Raw genomic sequence first — 16,165 nt, 5'->3', positions numbered from 1 at the left:
TATCTATCTATCTATCTATCTATCTATCTATCTATCTATCTATCTATCTATTTATTTGAAAGAGTGAGAATGAGAGAGAGAGAAAGAGCGCACATGAGAGGGGGAGGGTCAGAGGGAGAAGCAGACTCCCCGCTGAGCAGGCAGCCTGATGCGGGGCTCGATCCCAAGACTCCAGGATCATGACCTGAGCCAAAGGCAGTCACTTAACCAACTGAGCCACCCAGGTGCCCCTAAATCATAAACTATTAGGTAAATAGGTTTTTTGGGGTCTGTGTGTATGCTATGATTGTAGAATTTTGATGGAAGAGGTTAAGACTGCTTTGAATGATTCCTGTATCCAAAAATGTTTCCTTTGTATTCTATCTTACTCATATCTAAAGGTGGCCTTATTTTGATGTGGAGATATGCAAACAGTTTTCAGGAAAATACATTTGTTCTGATTTTTCCAAATTTGGAGTTCTGGGATTTCCTATGAATTCCTTCACTATGTGATAATGGTATGTGTCTTTTGGAAATTATTTCTCCTACCTTTAGTATTGCCTTATGGTTTTCAGACTACCTTACAATTCCTAATTAGATTTTCTCCATGAGGTTGGATCATTTTTTCCAAGGATTGGTAAACAATCTGGGAACATTAATCTGAGCCCAGGGAGAGGTTTTTCCTCAAGATCAAAGAGCCAGTGTTTGACTGGGATAGAACTGGCTGAACTTTTTCAGTAATTGGTGTGACAGTTCTTCCTTCTGCAGAGAATAAGCCAAGGGGCTTCTTAGAGCAAAGAGGAACCTCTGTGACCAAGACTACTGGTTCTCAAAGTGTGGTTGAGAACCCATTGAGGTACCCAAGACCTTTCAGGAGGTCTACAAGCTTTGAGATTCTCCTTTTCCCCATAACAGATCTATGTGATGCCAGATTTTCTTTAAATACTTCAATCAAAACAATATGTCACAACAAATTAAATGCAGAAGCAGATAGGAGAATCCAACTGTCTTTATCAATGCACACTTTTAAAGAAACTTTAAAGATGTAAAGTAAAGCCACTATTCTCTGTACAATTTTTAAGTTTTGGAAAATATAGTAATTTTTCACAAAAATATGGTGTTTATGTTTAAACAGATGGGTTTATTATTATTTTAAGTGAATTAGTAATACATATTTTTAAATTTTCTCAACTTTTATATTTAATATAGACACATACCAACAGATATAATCCACATAAACAAAAGCTTTTAGAGGTTCTCAATTACTATTACAAGTGTGAAGGGGTCCTGAGACTAAAATTTGAGAATCATTGTCCCAGAGATTTTGGCTTCTAGTACCAGGTTTGGAACATTTACAAGTAGCTACTAGTTCTCAGAATTTATTTTTTTAAATATATGACTCTTACCATATTATGGTATGTAAAAAATATGGAGAGGAAACTCCCTTATTTTTTTCCCCAAGAAATGAAAGGATCTCACAGAATCTGAGTACTGCCTCTCTAACGAGATGCGCTCATCGTCCAAATGGCTCTACTGGGCTAGTTAATAAGGTGGGGGCGTCCTCTTCTGAAAGTCACTGTTGGATCTGTTACTTGGGGTCAGGGAATGTGGGAGGTGGAGAGAATGTGGGGGTAGAGATAATCCTCACTCATTAACACGTTAACACATTTAACACCTGTATTTGTTGTCATACCAGGATCTTTGGGAAATATATAGACTCTCAGGTTTCAAAATCCAAGCCAGATAACTCTTGAGGGAAGGGGTAGGAGCTCCTGGGGTCCACTGTGGGAGACATGCTGGGATTCATGAGTGGTATGGTGAAGAAGGGACCAAAGTCTCCCCTTGTCTCTTCCATACTTCTGTACTGTCTTGGCCATGGGCAAAAGAGTGATCAGGATGAACGAGAAAATTAAAAAGAGGGAGAATAATCAGGATAAAAGGAGACAGTGGAGATGGTGCAGGGGAAGGAGGTGCTATCACTCTACCGAATAGCTGCTCTGCTCTCAGTTCTGCAGCTGTGAGCTCTCTAAGACCTGGATCCAACCAACGGCTATGACACTCCCAGGAGACACTCTTGGCTTTTGGTCCTGGGAAGGCTTAGCACATGATGCTTGTTGCTCAAAATCAGATTTCTCGAAGATACAGACTTTAAGATGCTCTGTAGGTTGGTTAAAAATCAAGGGTATAATGATTAAGATGTGACAAAGGTTAATGAATAGATCTGGAGGAGAAAGAAAAGTGATTATTTGGTTTTGAACATGGTAAGCTTGAGAGTCTGCACCCAAAGAGAGTTGTCCAATAGGCAGTTAGAAATAGAATCTGGATCTTGGGAGAGGGGTGGATAGATGCTTGTTGCCTTCAGATCAGCATCATGTAAAGATGGTCAAGGTTGCAGATAGACGAGGCGACTTTAATAACTGTATCTCCTTTGCTTTAACAGCTTTTCCATGTGGCCTATCTTATCATCAAATTTGCAAATTCTCCTCGCCCTGATCTTTGGGTCTTAGAAAGATCTGTAGACTTTGGAAGCACCTACTCACCTTGGCAATATTTTGCTCGTAAGTAATCTTGCTTGCCATGCTATGCAGGGCTTTAATTATTTGCAACAGATCAACACTGGATTTAACTGGAAAATTAGTCTCTCAGTTTGGCAGATTAAGGACTGGCCAATTTTAACTCTCTAGGTTACTCTCAGAACATCCCTATTTCTCAAGCCCGTGTGCATTAATTCCAAGGATACACATGCAGAACTGAAGTTGAAATACCTTTTATGGTAACAGTTGTTGCCACTATTTAGGAAGAAGCGGGGTACCTGTAACTGGGCCATAGCTCTAGTCCTTTTCCTTTTATGTAGAATTAGGGACTAAGTTCCATCTTTATGGATCCTGCATTTCACATTATTTACCTTGACCCTGTCATCTTCAACTAATGAAGAATGTCAGTGTCTCTGAACCCTATGATGAATTGAGGTGATGGGAGTTTTGCCTACAAAGGCACTGGGCTTTCCATAAATGCTCCTTAGAGGGTAAATTTGCCTAATGGGGGGGGGGGGTTAGAACCACATCTCCAAACATTGCTATTGAAAGTAAGTGGCCTAAAATGGCTTGGTATTTTCTTTCATGAATTAAAACTTTATTCTTAACGTTTGTCTAAAAATCTTAAATTCTTCTCTGTTCTTTCCTTCTGATGTATTTTCTTAAGGAAACATAAGGTTCCTTAAAAGATTTATGACAAGATGATAATATTTTACTTTATAGTGTTAAAATGTTTTCTTCCTAGACTCTAAAGTAGATTGTTTGGAACAATTTGGGCAGGAGGCAAATATGGCTATTACCCAAGATGACGATGTACTTTGTACTACTGAATATTCCCGGATTGTACCTTTGGAAAATGGTGAGGTAAGCTGATATGGGGGAAAGGGAGAGATGAGACTCAGAAATCAACACGAGGATATAAAATTTTGCATAATTGTGAAACTTGCACTTTCAAGATCTAAGATAGATCACAATAGAAACCAGAACTTGGAACTAACTAGTAAAGGAATCACATCAAAGACTCCCAGAATGAGTTGGGTTGGAAATTCTGTTAAATTTTTAATTAATTAATTAATTAATTAATTAATTAATTAATTTTTATTTATTTTATTTTTTTAAATTGAGGCATAATTGACATCGGAAATTCTATTTGAGGTCTCAACTTCTTTTCTGGAAGTCAGGGTTCTGGATTCAAGGCCCATAGGTCTTGAACTGTCTTTTCTGTTGGAATGTTTAGAAAGTGGGCTACTGGTGATTGAGGTGAAGCTTCCTCCCACTGCTTCACAAATACATATCCCCCGTAAGGATGAGGAGATGAGGGGTAGGTGATAGCACAAATCCCTGGTCCCTCCGGGCAGGGTGGGCATCATCTGTAAGGGAGAAAAGACTTGCTGTCCCTTTGGGGTTGCATTTGGTTCTGGTACAATTGGCTAGGCTATGGTTATGGGACATGGGAAAACAGAATGGGGAAAATTGGAGAAGAATTCCATGGAAGTTGTGAGGCCATCATGAGCATGAAGTGAGTTTCAAATGAACTTCTTTAAGGGTGTCAGTCTCCCTGTTTTAGGTGGGGAGAACTTTCTTGAGCAGCTCTATCCAGTACCTTCCAGTGATTGATGAGTGTCTCTAATTGTTTGGCACTTGGACTTCATCACTTAAAGCATTAAAACAAAACCTGGGTTTTGTACAGATCTTTTTTTGTCTTCTCCACGGTCAACTCTATATCAAGAGACTTCTTTTCTTCAACCTCATTTAGGTTTTTAGATAACTTTAGCTTTGTTTCTTTGATGTAACCAAAAGTTGTTTTCTTATATTTATAGATTTTAACATTATATTTTCAACATTTCATAGTATTACAACACCATAACTACACTGATAGAACAAAGGGTTTGAAAATGAAATAACATTTTTTGAGAGCCCAGGTTTTACAGAGAGATTGCCAGAATTTGGAACTAGGAACGAGAAGGGAAGACAGAACTAGCAATGATATTTTTAGACATAAACAAGATCCAAGACCACCTACAAACATCTAATGGCTCAAAGAAACCAAGTGCTTCCGGGCATGTGAGTTATTTTTAGTTACTTGTGGCTATATTTTCATGAAGGGACTTTTTTCCTCCTGTGTGTGTGTTGTGTGGTTATTTTAGGTTGTGGTGTCCTTGATAAATGGTCGACCAGGTGCAAAAAATTTTACTTTCTCTCACACCCTGAGGGAGTTCACCAAAGCTACAAACATCCGCCTGTGTTTTCTCCGAACCAATACCCTTCTTGGACACCTCATTTCCAAAGCACAGAGAGATCCAACTGTCACTCGGCGGGTGAGTAGTGTTTCTACATGCCTACAGAGCAGCTTTTTAAACTTATTTTTGCTTATCAAATTCATTGCCTTTCAAGTAATCTTTATGGCCAGTAATGGTATAGGCATAGGAGTTGTTCTTGTATGAAATACTAGATGTAATTTTGAAGGTTGTTGAAGAAAAATTATGATATTCAAAGAGGATGAAAGGCAAAGATGTGTTATTATATTACTGCTATTATAACAAATAATCCCCAAGTCTCAGAGCCTTAACAAAATAAAAGGTCGATTTCTTGCTCATGTCGCAGTCCAGTGTGGGTTAGCAGGTGGGATCAGTTCTATGTGGTCATTCAGGGGACCAGGCTCTTTCTCTCTAGAGGTGCAGCCATCCTGTGGGACCTCAGAGTTCTCCTCTATATCCCCTGTACATGGTCAGTAGATGAGGAAGGAATGAGAGCCTAGAGAAGACCCGCCTGCTCCTGACCACACAGGTCACCTCCACTGGCAGGAATTGGCGGTGTAGGCCCACCTCTGTGCAGGAGGCTGGGTAATGTAATGTCACCACAGTGGAGGACACATAGGTATTGGTGAACACCAGTGCTGTCTACTGCATTGGGTGAACATCTGTCACCCTCAGTATCAGGACAGTCTTCTGACAGGAGACCCTGTCTCCTGGGCAGAGGGGGAGCCAGCAGAATAAATGTCTTAAACTCACTCTTCTCCTAATCTCTAATCTCCTGCTGGTGCCTCCCATTTGGCCAAACCCAATGGGAAGCCAGTGGGCAAGAGATCCTGTTGCAGCCCATAAAGTTCAACCCCTGAGCAAAGGGCAGAAAGAGAAAGAGAAAGAGGGTCCTGGAGAGTGGACCAGGAAGGGTGAATAGAAGATGCCCAGTGTACCTTATAGAGTTTGGCTTCTTCTGTAGGTGATATCAGAGAGCTGTAAGAGGAAGGCAAAGAGAAAAGCAGGTTTTACTACAGTTTTGAGCATTTTCCAGAAAGGCCAGTCATCTTGGGTGTAGGTGGCTTGTCGTCTGCATTGTCTGCCCCTTTAGCTCTCTCTGGGCTACTGTAGGTGGTGACTACCTTGGATCCCAGAATGAAATTTATAGGGGAGTGCTGGGCTTTCTGGTAAACTGTAGCCAGACTGGGTTTCCATTCCCCAGGTATTTCAGAGCCTTGCCACAAATGTACCTCACCATCTTTTTTTTCCTTTCGTTGTTTTTTGGGAGGGGGCGGTTACAAGATTTGTACTTGTATGTATGTATATTTTTCACTTAGGTGAATGTAGTCTTCTCTATGAAGTAAGTTTTTATGGGGCTCATCTCACATATTATCTGGAGACCCCTCATCCCAATTTGGTGGCTTCTTTAAGGGAAGGAACAGCATACTAGCTGTCCTGTCACACCCTGTGTGCTGCTGGGATGAAGTCTGAGTGCTCTCTCTCTCTTTCTGCCGCTGCTGTCCTTAATACAATGCGCAGGAGAAACTTCTATGGTGATCAGCATGAGAGCTTCTAGGGTTAACTTGTTATACAAAGTCCTCTAATACTGAATTTATCCATATTAACAAGAGGGTTTGTTGGGCGGTGGGTGGCTCAGTTCGTTAAGCATCTACCTTCAGCTCAGGTCATGATCCCAGGGTCCTGGGATCAAGCCCCATGTCGGGCTCCCTGCTCAGTGCGGAGTCTGCTTCTCCCTCTGCCTGCCCCTCCTCCCTGCTCGTGCCCGCTCTCTTTCTCTCTCTCTCAAATAAATAAATAAAATCTTTAACAAGAGGGGTGGTTAATGTCTTCAGACTAAGTAAGACGTTGTCAGGACGCTTAGACTCCAACAGTTTTTAGTGTGGAAATCAGAACAGAGCACTTACGTTGAGGGACTAGAGTGCTTTAAGGTGACGGATGCAACAGCAACCACAAAAAGATACAAAAACCTTCTTGTCCTTGTGAGTTCGAAGACTTCCTCGCTGACAGGTATTCTCATTGGCAGCACGACCTCATGAGAAAGATCCTTCTACACCCCCCAAATTTCTCTCTGGGTTCTGCGCTTCTCCTGCCGAGTCTGAGAAGTAAGGTTGCTGATGGATGCTGGCACCTGCTGTTGCTAGTGGGGACGTCTCCAACGGACTGGAGATGTGCCTGGTGGATGACTTGGTTTCCCATAGCTGTGGCCTGGTGTAGGGGCTGTTCCTCAGCTGAGTCTGAAGCTCGCTCTGTCTGGCCCTTTGGAGCTTGAACTGTGCCTTTGGCCTTATTAACCTTGAGCTAGCAAGGCTTCTACAACTGCTGGTGGACCCTGCCAGTCTCGGCACTGTATCTGCTCTGTCTTTGTAAATATTTTCTCCCTTCCTTGAGCCTGCATGTAGTAGGCAAAATTTGATATAAAAATTTATTTTTGGTAAATAAATATGTTCGACTTATGAAACCCAGACTTACATTAAAAAAGTAGTCTGGGAATCACTTAATCCTATTCCAAAAGGCTATAGGGCATGCCTGTTTTCCAAGGCAATTTCCTTCCATGCATTTAAAGCATTTGACTTTTTTAAAATGCACAAATTTGGCAGTATGCTATTACATTTGATTGAGGAATGCATTCCTTTTGTAAGAGAAGTTACACCCAAATGCTGCTCCCTTTTGTGTTAAGGTAGGCTCAAGAATACAGGATGAAAGGGGAGAGGGTCAATACAAATGTGAGTTACAGATTAGTAAAGCAAAGTTTGTTGTTCTTCAGTAAAACTGACACTTGTGTCTTCTGTTATATAGTATTATTACAGCATAAAGGATATCAGCATTGGTGGGCGATGTGTTTGCAATGGCCATGCCCAAAAGTGCAATGCAAACAATCCTGAAAAATTGTAAGTACACTGTATACATTTTTTAGCCTTGCTGTGAATAAGTCTCATTGTTTCAGTAAATGTTTGCATCCCATTAAATATTTCTAAGTTCTTGCCCTCAATAGGAATGTTTCATTGTCAAGAAATAAATGATGTGTATGTTTCTCCCCGCCTCTGGCCCTGCACTTGCTTCTACATGCCCCAACCAGCCCATAGCAGACATGGCTAATCAATCACAGTGCTCTATGGATGATCTAGGATGAAGCCACCAAATCCTCCCGAACCCCATCCCCAGACGGTGCCCCAGGCATCCATGAATAATTGATTAGAGTTAGCAAGAGAAAAAAAAAAAACTTGTTTGTTATTCCTGGTCTAATGATATCAGAGGGTATACATTTTCAAATATTTTTCTTCTTTTTTTTCATTGTGGTAAAATACACATGATATAAAGTTTACTATCTTAACCATTTTTAAGTGGTAGTGGTTTAAATTCAGTAGGATTAAGTACATTCTCATTGTTGTGCAAACAATCTCACAGAACTCATTTCATCTTGCAAAATTGAAACTCTATTCCTGTTAAACAACAGCTCCCCATTCCTTCCTTTCCCAGCTCCTGGCAACCACCATCCTCTTTTCTCTATCAATTTGACTGCTCTATACATTAAGAACTAATGATGTAATGTATGGTGACTAACATAACATAATAAAATAAAATTCAAAAAAATTGACTACTCTAGGTATTTCATATAAGTGGAATCACCTGATATTTATCTTGTTGCAACTGGTTTCTTTCACTTAACATAATGTTCTCAAGGTTCATCTGTGTTGTAGCATGTGTCAGAATCTCCTTCTTTTTTAAGGCTGAATAATATTTTGTTATGTATATACCATATTTTGCTTATCCATTCATCTGTTGATGGACTTTTAGGTTACTGCCACCTTTTGGTTATAGTGAAGGATGCTGCTATGAACATGGGTGTACCCATTTTTGTTTTTTACTGAGGTCTATTTTACATACAATAAGATGTGTGGATATTAACTAGTAAGTGTTCAGCAACTGTACACACTCATGTCATCAACACAAGAGGGATGCTATTGTGGCTGGAAATGACTGGATGCGAGATACAGCAGTAATTTTCTCTCAATGTTTTGTTTAGAGTCTATGATTCCCCATGAGCAACATTTACCAGAGATGTTTTATTTTTTAATTTTTTATTTATTTTTATATTTTTTAAGATTTTATTTATTTATTTGACAGAGAGAGACAACAGCGAGAGAGGGAACACAAGCAGGGGGAGTGGGAGAGGGAGAAGCAGACTCCCCGCCGAGCAGGGATCCCGATGCGGGACTCGATCCCAGGACCCTGGGATCGTGACCTGAACCAAAGGCAGTCGCTTAACCAACTGAGCCACCCAGGCACCCAGAGAGATGTTTTATTTTTAATCAGATGAGGTTTGTACATTATTAGGCTTCATGCTCAGGCAGAGGTGCCAGCTACCAGCTTAGGTAGCGTAGAGCCCTGTCCCTGACCAGCAGCGATCCCTAATGTTGTCAGTCCTGCCTCAGAGATCAGGCGGGGCTGAGACAGCAACACGAATCCATCAACTGACTAGCCTTTAACTGGCAAGCACTAGTTTATTAATGATTAATCCATTGCCTCCTGGAGGGTAGGGACCTAAGACATTGGAAGTCAGATCAGAGAAGTCCTGAGTTGGAGAGAGAGGGGAGAAAAGAGGTTGGTCTAATATCCCTTAGCCTGAGACAAAATGGCACCACATGGGAGAGGAGTTGAAATCATTGGAGAAGGGCTGAGCTTCCTGCTTGGAAGGGCTGCCAAGCCCTGTTGACCTTGGCAGACCTGGAAGGGTTCTATACTGGGTGGTACAGAGTGAGAAACCAAGGTGAGTAGACAAACTGTTTCCCCTAGCCTCAGTTTACACCAACACAACAACCTTGCCTCCCACTGCTTGCTGGTTTGCTTCTGCCCAACAGGCGTATTCATGCAAATGCTGAGGAAATCCACACCCACAAATAGGAAAAAAATCTTTTAAAAATGTTTTTTAAATTAGTTTCAGGGGTAGAATTTAGTGATTCATCAGTTGCATATAACACCCAGTGGTCATTACATCAAGTGCCCTCCTTAATGCCCATCACCCAATTATCTCATCCCCTACCCCTCTCTGCTCCAGCAACCCTCAGTTTGTTTTCTAGAGTTCACCCTTTCTTATGGTTTGCCTCCCTCCCAATTTTCATCTTATTTTATTTTTCCTTCCCTTCCCCTGTTCATCTGTTTTGTTTCTTAAATTCCACATATGAGTGAAATCATATGGTATTTGTCTTTCTCTGACTGACTTATTTCACTTAGCATAATACCCTCTAGTTCCATCCACCTCATTGCAAATGGCAAGATTTCATTCTTTTTGTTGGCTGCATAATATTCCATTGTGTATATATACCACATCTTCTTTATCCATTCATCTGTCGATGGACATCTGGGCTGTTCCATATTTAGGCTATTGTCGACATTGCTGCTATAAACATTGGGGTGCATGTGCCCCTTTGATTCACTATGTTCATATCCTTTGGATAAATACCCAGTAGTGCAAGTGCTGGATCGTAGGGTAGCTCTATTTTCAACTTTTTGAGGAACCTCCATACTGGTTTCCAGAGTGGCTGCCCCAGCTTGCATTCCCACCAACAGTGTAGGAGGGTTCCCCTTTCTCCGCAGCCTCACCAACATCCGTTGTTTCCTGACTTGTTAATTTTAGCCATTCTGACTAGTGTGAGGTGGTATCTCATTGTGCTTTTGATATGTATTTCCCTGATGCCAAGTGATACTGAGTGTTTTTTCGTGTGTCTGTTGGCCATTTGTACGTCTTCTTTGGAGAAATGTCTGTTCATGTCTTCTGCCCATTTCATAACTGGATTTTTTGTTTTTTGGGGTGTTGAGTTTGATAAATTCTTTACAGGTTTTGGATACTAGCCCTTTATCTGATAAGATATTTGCAAATATCTTCTCCCATTCTGTAGGTTGCTTTTTAGTTTTGTTGACTGTTTCCTTTGCTGTGCAAAATCTTTTTATTTTGACGAGGTCCCAATAGTTCATTTTTGCTTTTGTTTCTCTTGCCTTTGGAGACACGTCTAGCAAGAAGTTGTTGGGCTAAGGTCAAAGGGAAAAATCTTATAACATATTTAAGGCGATGCAAAGCCTGGCAATCAGAAAATTTAGTTGTTAATCAAGTAGAACCCATGAAGAGGCAGAAGAGGGCTTGAATTAAGCATGTCTACCATTATGACTTGGTTCATGGAAATGTGGGTGGATCACAGATTTAATTCTGAGCTTCCTAGTAGTCAGCTCAAAAGGGAAACTGCCTAGTTTCTCACTATGATCATAATCTAAGAAGTGATCAGTTGTTTAGGAGAAGCATGACTATTGACACTAGGATCGGATAAGAAATTTCTCTGGGAGTAGTGTGGGGTGATCGTCACGAAGAGGATTCTCTAGTCAGGAACCTCTTCAATAACATCCTTACAGCAGAGGCAAGGATGAGTTTTCTATATCAACAACCAGCAGCCTAGGCTGAGAAAGAATCAGAAAAAGCAATTATTTGTGGGTGATACCAATATAATTCAGACTAGTACCCATCTTTTTTTATGCTTGCAATTTTAATCTTTCTATGAGAGTAGCTGGACTATATGTTCTTCAAGCAATATTCCCTAAATAATTCTTTCAGTTCAGCTTATGCATATACTTTATTGACAATGAGGTGAAATTGTCTGACAAAAGTCCATTTGGATACCAGCTGTTCTGTGCTCTCAGGAAAATCTGTGTCCTTTTGCTGTAACAGGCAGCTGAGCTGGGAGAGGGATGGTACCTTCCCTCCGGAATGTAACTGAATATATGCCACCCCCCACCGCCCCCTCAGAAGAGTTGAGCGAATCTCCACAGGCACAGCCTTAGACAACTGTTTTGAATCCTCTTTTAAGCACAGAGGAGTGAGAACTAAGAGCTTAGGAGTTCTAATCCAGTGCCGTGGCAACAATTTCATTTTACCCTGGAATGGTTTTAGTGCAGATGTATAATTCTTTGAAGGTAGATTTTTAGATTGTTACCCGGTATGCCTTGCTGAGTAATCTGTTTTTGCCCTTGCAAGGAGCTGTTTGTTAGAGCTGGAGCAGCCTTCTGGAGCAGGGTCCTCTGAGAACTTGTTAGGAACTGGCTCTTGGGTTTGGTGAATCTCTGTGCATGACCCCAGGCTGAGAGCAACGAGACCTGAGCAGACCTTTCTCACGGGACTGCTCCAGATCTTCCTGAAGATGTGATACTCAACACCTCCCAGTAAACTCAACACTTGCTCCTGTGTCCATTTCCTGTTCTGGAAGGTGGTAGAGAAGAAAGCTGGAACTTTGGAGTCAAGACAAACTTAGGTTTGAAGTCTGGCTCTCCATTTATCATCACTTGACCTTTCGCAAGTGTTTTAGTATCTCAGAATCTCAGTGTCACCATCTACAAAGTAGAGACAATAAGCAGACTTGAACTAATGATGTATGCAAAGTGCTTTGTTCTCATAATTAGTCCATGAATGGTGCCTTGGGTAACCACCATGACTGTCAGTTTCTCATACAGGAACAACTGATCTTAATACTTTTGAATAACTGAGATGTGCTTGGCCACATGCCCAGGTTTCGGTGTGAATGCCAGCACCACACCTGTGGGAGGACGTGTGATCACTGTTGTGCCGGATACAACCAGAGGCGCTGGCGACCCGCCACGTGGGAGCAGAGCAATGAGTGTGAAGGTGAGCGTGGCAGGGTGTGTGTGTGTGTGTGTGTGTGCCAGGGAGCGAGGCCCCGCCCATGCTTTCCCCCCATTTCTCCCTGACGCTAGATTTTCCCTGTGCTTCTGAAGAGGGTGGGGTTGTGTCAGTCTTAGGGACTCAGGTATGTCTATTGTAATGAGAAACGCACAGCCTGGAGGTAAAAGTGCCCCATTCTAAATTCAGATATAAACAGGAGAACAAAAAATAATAGCTAGTAATAATTGCTAATATGTATTAAGCATTCACTTAATGCTGGCCTCTCTTTTTAGTAGTCTAAAATATCATGTAGCCACTATTAAACTGTAAACCCTTACCATTTCTTAGGATGTGATACTGGATCGGAATCCTAACTCTTGTGAGGTCTTGAGGTCGGGAGAAGGTTTTGAGATTGGTGTCTGAACAGAGAGCTGGAAGCAGTGACCGGAGGATGGGGGTGGGAATACTGCAGTAGGATTAGGGCGGCTGCAGGGTGGAGGGGACCAGAGAAGGAAGGAACAAAGATGAGAGGCTGCTTTTAATTATGGTGTAATATAAAGTAAGAAAACTGTTATTTTTAACAAATAAGCCCTCAGACATCCAACTGAAGATTCCCTTGTAAACTGATCTTAGGAAGCCACACATTTATTCCAGTTGCTGAAAACACTTTTGTAAGTTTTAGTTATTGGCTTTGGAGACTGTGGCCTATTTTTTCCTAAATATTTTTATTTTATTTTATTGATTGATTGATTTTTTTGGATATTTTTAGCATTTGGAGAGGGATTTGCTTTTTTTAAATGACCAAAAGGTATTTGGATTCAGGTTTGATGAACTAAGTGGGTAAGAAAGAATCTGTACTTTATACTTTTTGGCCAAATGGTTTTTGTGGCTAAGAGAAGACTGATATGATCTCTATGACTAGCAAACACTCAAAAGGATTTTTCTGAGGAGTTCTGAGGGCACTTTGAGAGTTCCTAACACTGTTGTGACGTGTTGATGCTGCCCAAGCATCATCTCTAGGTCCAGGGCTGTCCGGGTGTCCAGGGGTGTTAGCTGGTTGGCCGTTCTCACTTTATAGTCATAGCTAACAGGTTCCTCCTCAATGACGTCCTCATCCCTCTCCCTGGAGAATGGGACCAGAAAGAAGGAAAGGTAATAATCAGGAATTGTTTCTTCCAGTGCTTTCGAGTACCGGTTTAGGCTATTTTGATTGAATGAGTGTTATCACATGAACTCCAACATTAGCAATTTGGTTAGTTTTCCAGGTTAATGGAATCTTTCAGTGAACGACATGCTTAACTCCAGCACATAGGAAAATTTTAAAAATTTCCTTTCATAAGAGTTTAAGCTTTGTAAACTTGTCAAAGTGATTACAAATTACAAAAAAAATAGCATATGGAAATCGGACCAGTTAAGATCCATTCGTTAGGTGCTTTCTCAATTCCATTTGAATTAGTGCAATTCAAAATGAATGGATTTCTTGAGAAATAACTGATTTAGGTAATATAAATGCCTTGAGGTTTTTAAATCGTGGCACCACTGGAGAAATGAAAATAAGAAGGTGCTCAGCCTCAGCCTGTTACAAACAGGGCAACTTGAAATTCTAACTCACTCTTCTTCCCTAATAGATTTATCTGGAAACTTGATTAAAACATACAAATTACTAGAAAGACCTGGGAAATTTGATCTACATGGAATGCAATGAATATATATTCTCTCTAAAAGAGAGTAAGAGGGCGCCTGGGTGGCTCAGTTGGTTGAGCGACTGCCTTCGGCTCAGGTCATGATCCCAGGGTCCTGGGATCGAGTCCCGTGTCGGGCTCCCTGCTCAGCGGGAAGCCTGCTTCTCCCTCTCCCACTCCCCCTACTTGTGTTCCCTCTCTCGCTGTCTCTCTCCCTCTGTGGAAAAATAAATAAAATCTCTAAAAAAAAAATAAAAGAGAGTAAGAATTTTACTCATGTTAGATCTTTTCCATCTTGGCAATGATGAAAATCCTAGATGGGTTTTAAATTTTGTTCTTAAATTTTAGAAGTATTATACATTACTTGTAGATAACTTGGACATTATAAAAAAAATAGAATCACCAATTATTTTGTTACCCAAAGAGAACCACTATTGACATTTTGTTAGATATTTTAGTGTTTCCTTCATGCATACTTTAATATTATTTAATATATATTAGATTATTTATGTAATTACTTATACAATTATTTATATAATTTTATGTCCAGCTCTTTTTCACTTTATACTTTTAGATATTTTCCCATTTTATTAAGAACCCTTCAACATCCTTCTTGATGGCCCACAGTGTTGTCATTCTGTGGAGTCAGGCGTATCCAGCAAGTGTTTGCTGAGTATTCACTATGTGCTGCAGACTGGGTTCTACTGCAAACAAAACACAAGGTGTCCCTGCCTTCACAGAACTGACAGTCAAGCAAAGATGCTGTTGTTTATTTACCATTTCCCTAGAATTAGACATTAAGATTATTTCCAGTTTATTGCTACTGTAAATAGTGCTGAGATGAGAAACTTAGAATATTGGCTGAAAGAATAGGTTTTGGAGTCAAATACAAGTCAGGATTCTGCCTCTCTTATTGGAGACATGCTTTAACCTCTCAAAGCCTCATTCTCAGCCTCCCCATCTGGGCCCTGGGGATAATAGTATCTATGTGAGAGACTTGTTGCATAGATTAAATGAAATAATGCACGTAAAACACTTTTCACAGTGTACCAAGAGCTCAATTATTCTTGGTAATAGTAGTAATAGCGGTAGAAATATATTCGCATTGTGCATGAAGCCTAATTGGCATTTTGGTTTATCTTAATTTGTTGTAAATATATATATATATATATAGAGAGAGAGAAGCCTCTCCCATTTAATACCAAATGAAAGAAGGTGTTAATTGCATATTGTTATAGGTGAGTCTTTGTGTAAAAAATCCCTAAAATTTTCCACTGAGAATATGGTGTTCCAGAATAGACTTAAAAAAGTGGTGCAATGAGTGGTAATACTATCTAGGGGAATTTATGAAATGTCTCATAGTAATGATGGAATACTAACTTAGAATGCCTTTTTCAGCATGCAACTGCCATGGTCACGCCCTCGACTGTTACTATGATCCAGATGTTGAGAGGCAGCAGGCCAGCTTGAATATCCACGGCATCTATGCAGGTGGAGGAGTCTGCATTAATTGTCAGGTGAGTCAAAATTTAGGTCAAATCCTTTCATACGTCACTGTAGGAAAGGAGCATTCATTAAGCCTGTCTCCCAGAGAGGTATCAATAAAGTGATATGCAATTGAAAGTATTTTCTATAAACATTTCTCTACTTTTGTACACAAAAGTCCTTGTTAGCTGGATATAATTTCGGGGTTGTACGGAAAATGGACTGAGACATGTTTGTCCAAATTTTATTGATTAGAGTCTTCATTTAGGTCTTTGCCTAAATAGGGAGGAGAATTGCTGGCTGTCACCATGGATGCTATTCATCTTGTGGTAGGAAGGGTCTAAGATAGTAGGGCAAATAGGTGTCAACTTCTGTGCTGATCCTAAATCCTGTTTTCAGACAGATTCTGAATCTAGACTCCATGAGGAAATACATCATGATCAATTAATGAAGTCTGCCATTGACACTTAATAAGAAACACTGATTTTTCATCCCTTCTGTAGGACAGTTGGGTTCACTGGAAATTAGCCAAGAGGAATGTATGGTAGAGGAAGATATAAT

The 16,165-nt window shown here is 40.6% G+C and overlaps 1 protein-coding gene across 1 annotated transcript in view; it reads left to right on the top strand.

Moving 5' to 3' along the window:
• LAMA3 (laminin subunit alpha 3) overlaps positions 1–16,165 on the top strand; it is a 268,035-nt gene that overhangs the window by 64,568 nt on the left and 187,302 nt on the right. The window contains exons 3-8 of the mRNA XM_034996262.1: positions 2,420–2,537; positions 3,259–3,377; positions 4,661–4,831; positions 7,571–7,662; positions 12,325–12,440; positions 15,518–15,636. Coding sequence (XP_034852153.1) covers positions 2,420–2,537; positions 3,259–3,377; positions 4,661–4,831; positions 7,571–7,662; positions 12,325–12,440; positions 15,518–15,636 — 735 coding nt within the window. The remainder of the gene's footprint in view (positions 1–2,419; positions 2,538–3,258; positions 3,378–4,660; positions 4,832–7,570; positions 7,663–12,324; positions 12,441–15,517; positions 15,637–16,165) is intronic.

The sequence above is a fragment of the Mirounga leonina genome, unplaced genomic scaffold (assembly GCF_011800145.1).
Source record: "Mirounga leonina isolate KUSES-001 unplaced genomic scaffold, KU_Mleo_1.0 Mir_93, whole genome shotgun sequence".
NCBI classification, from domain to species: Eukaryota; Metazoa; Chordata; class Mammalia; order Carnivora; family Phocidae; genus Mirounga; species Mirounga leonina.
This window is presented reverse-complemented; position numbering and strand designations above follow the sequence as displayed.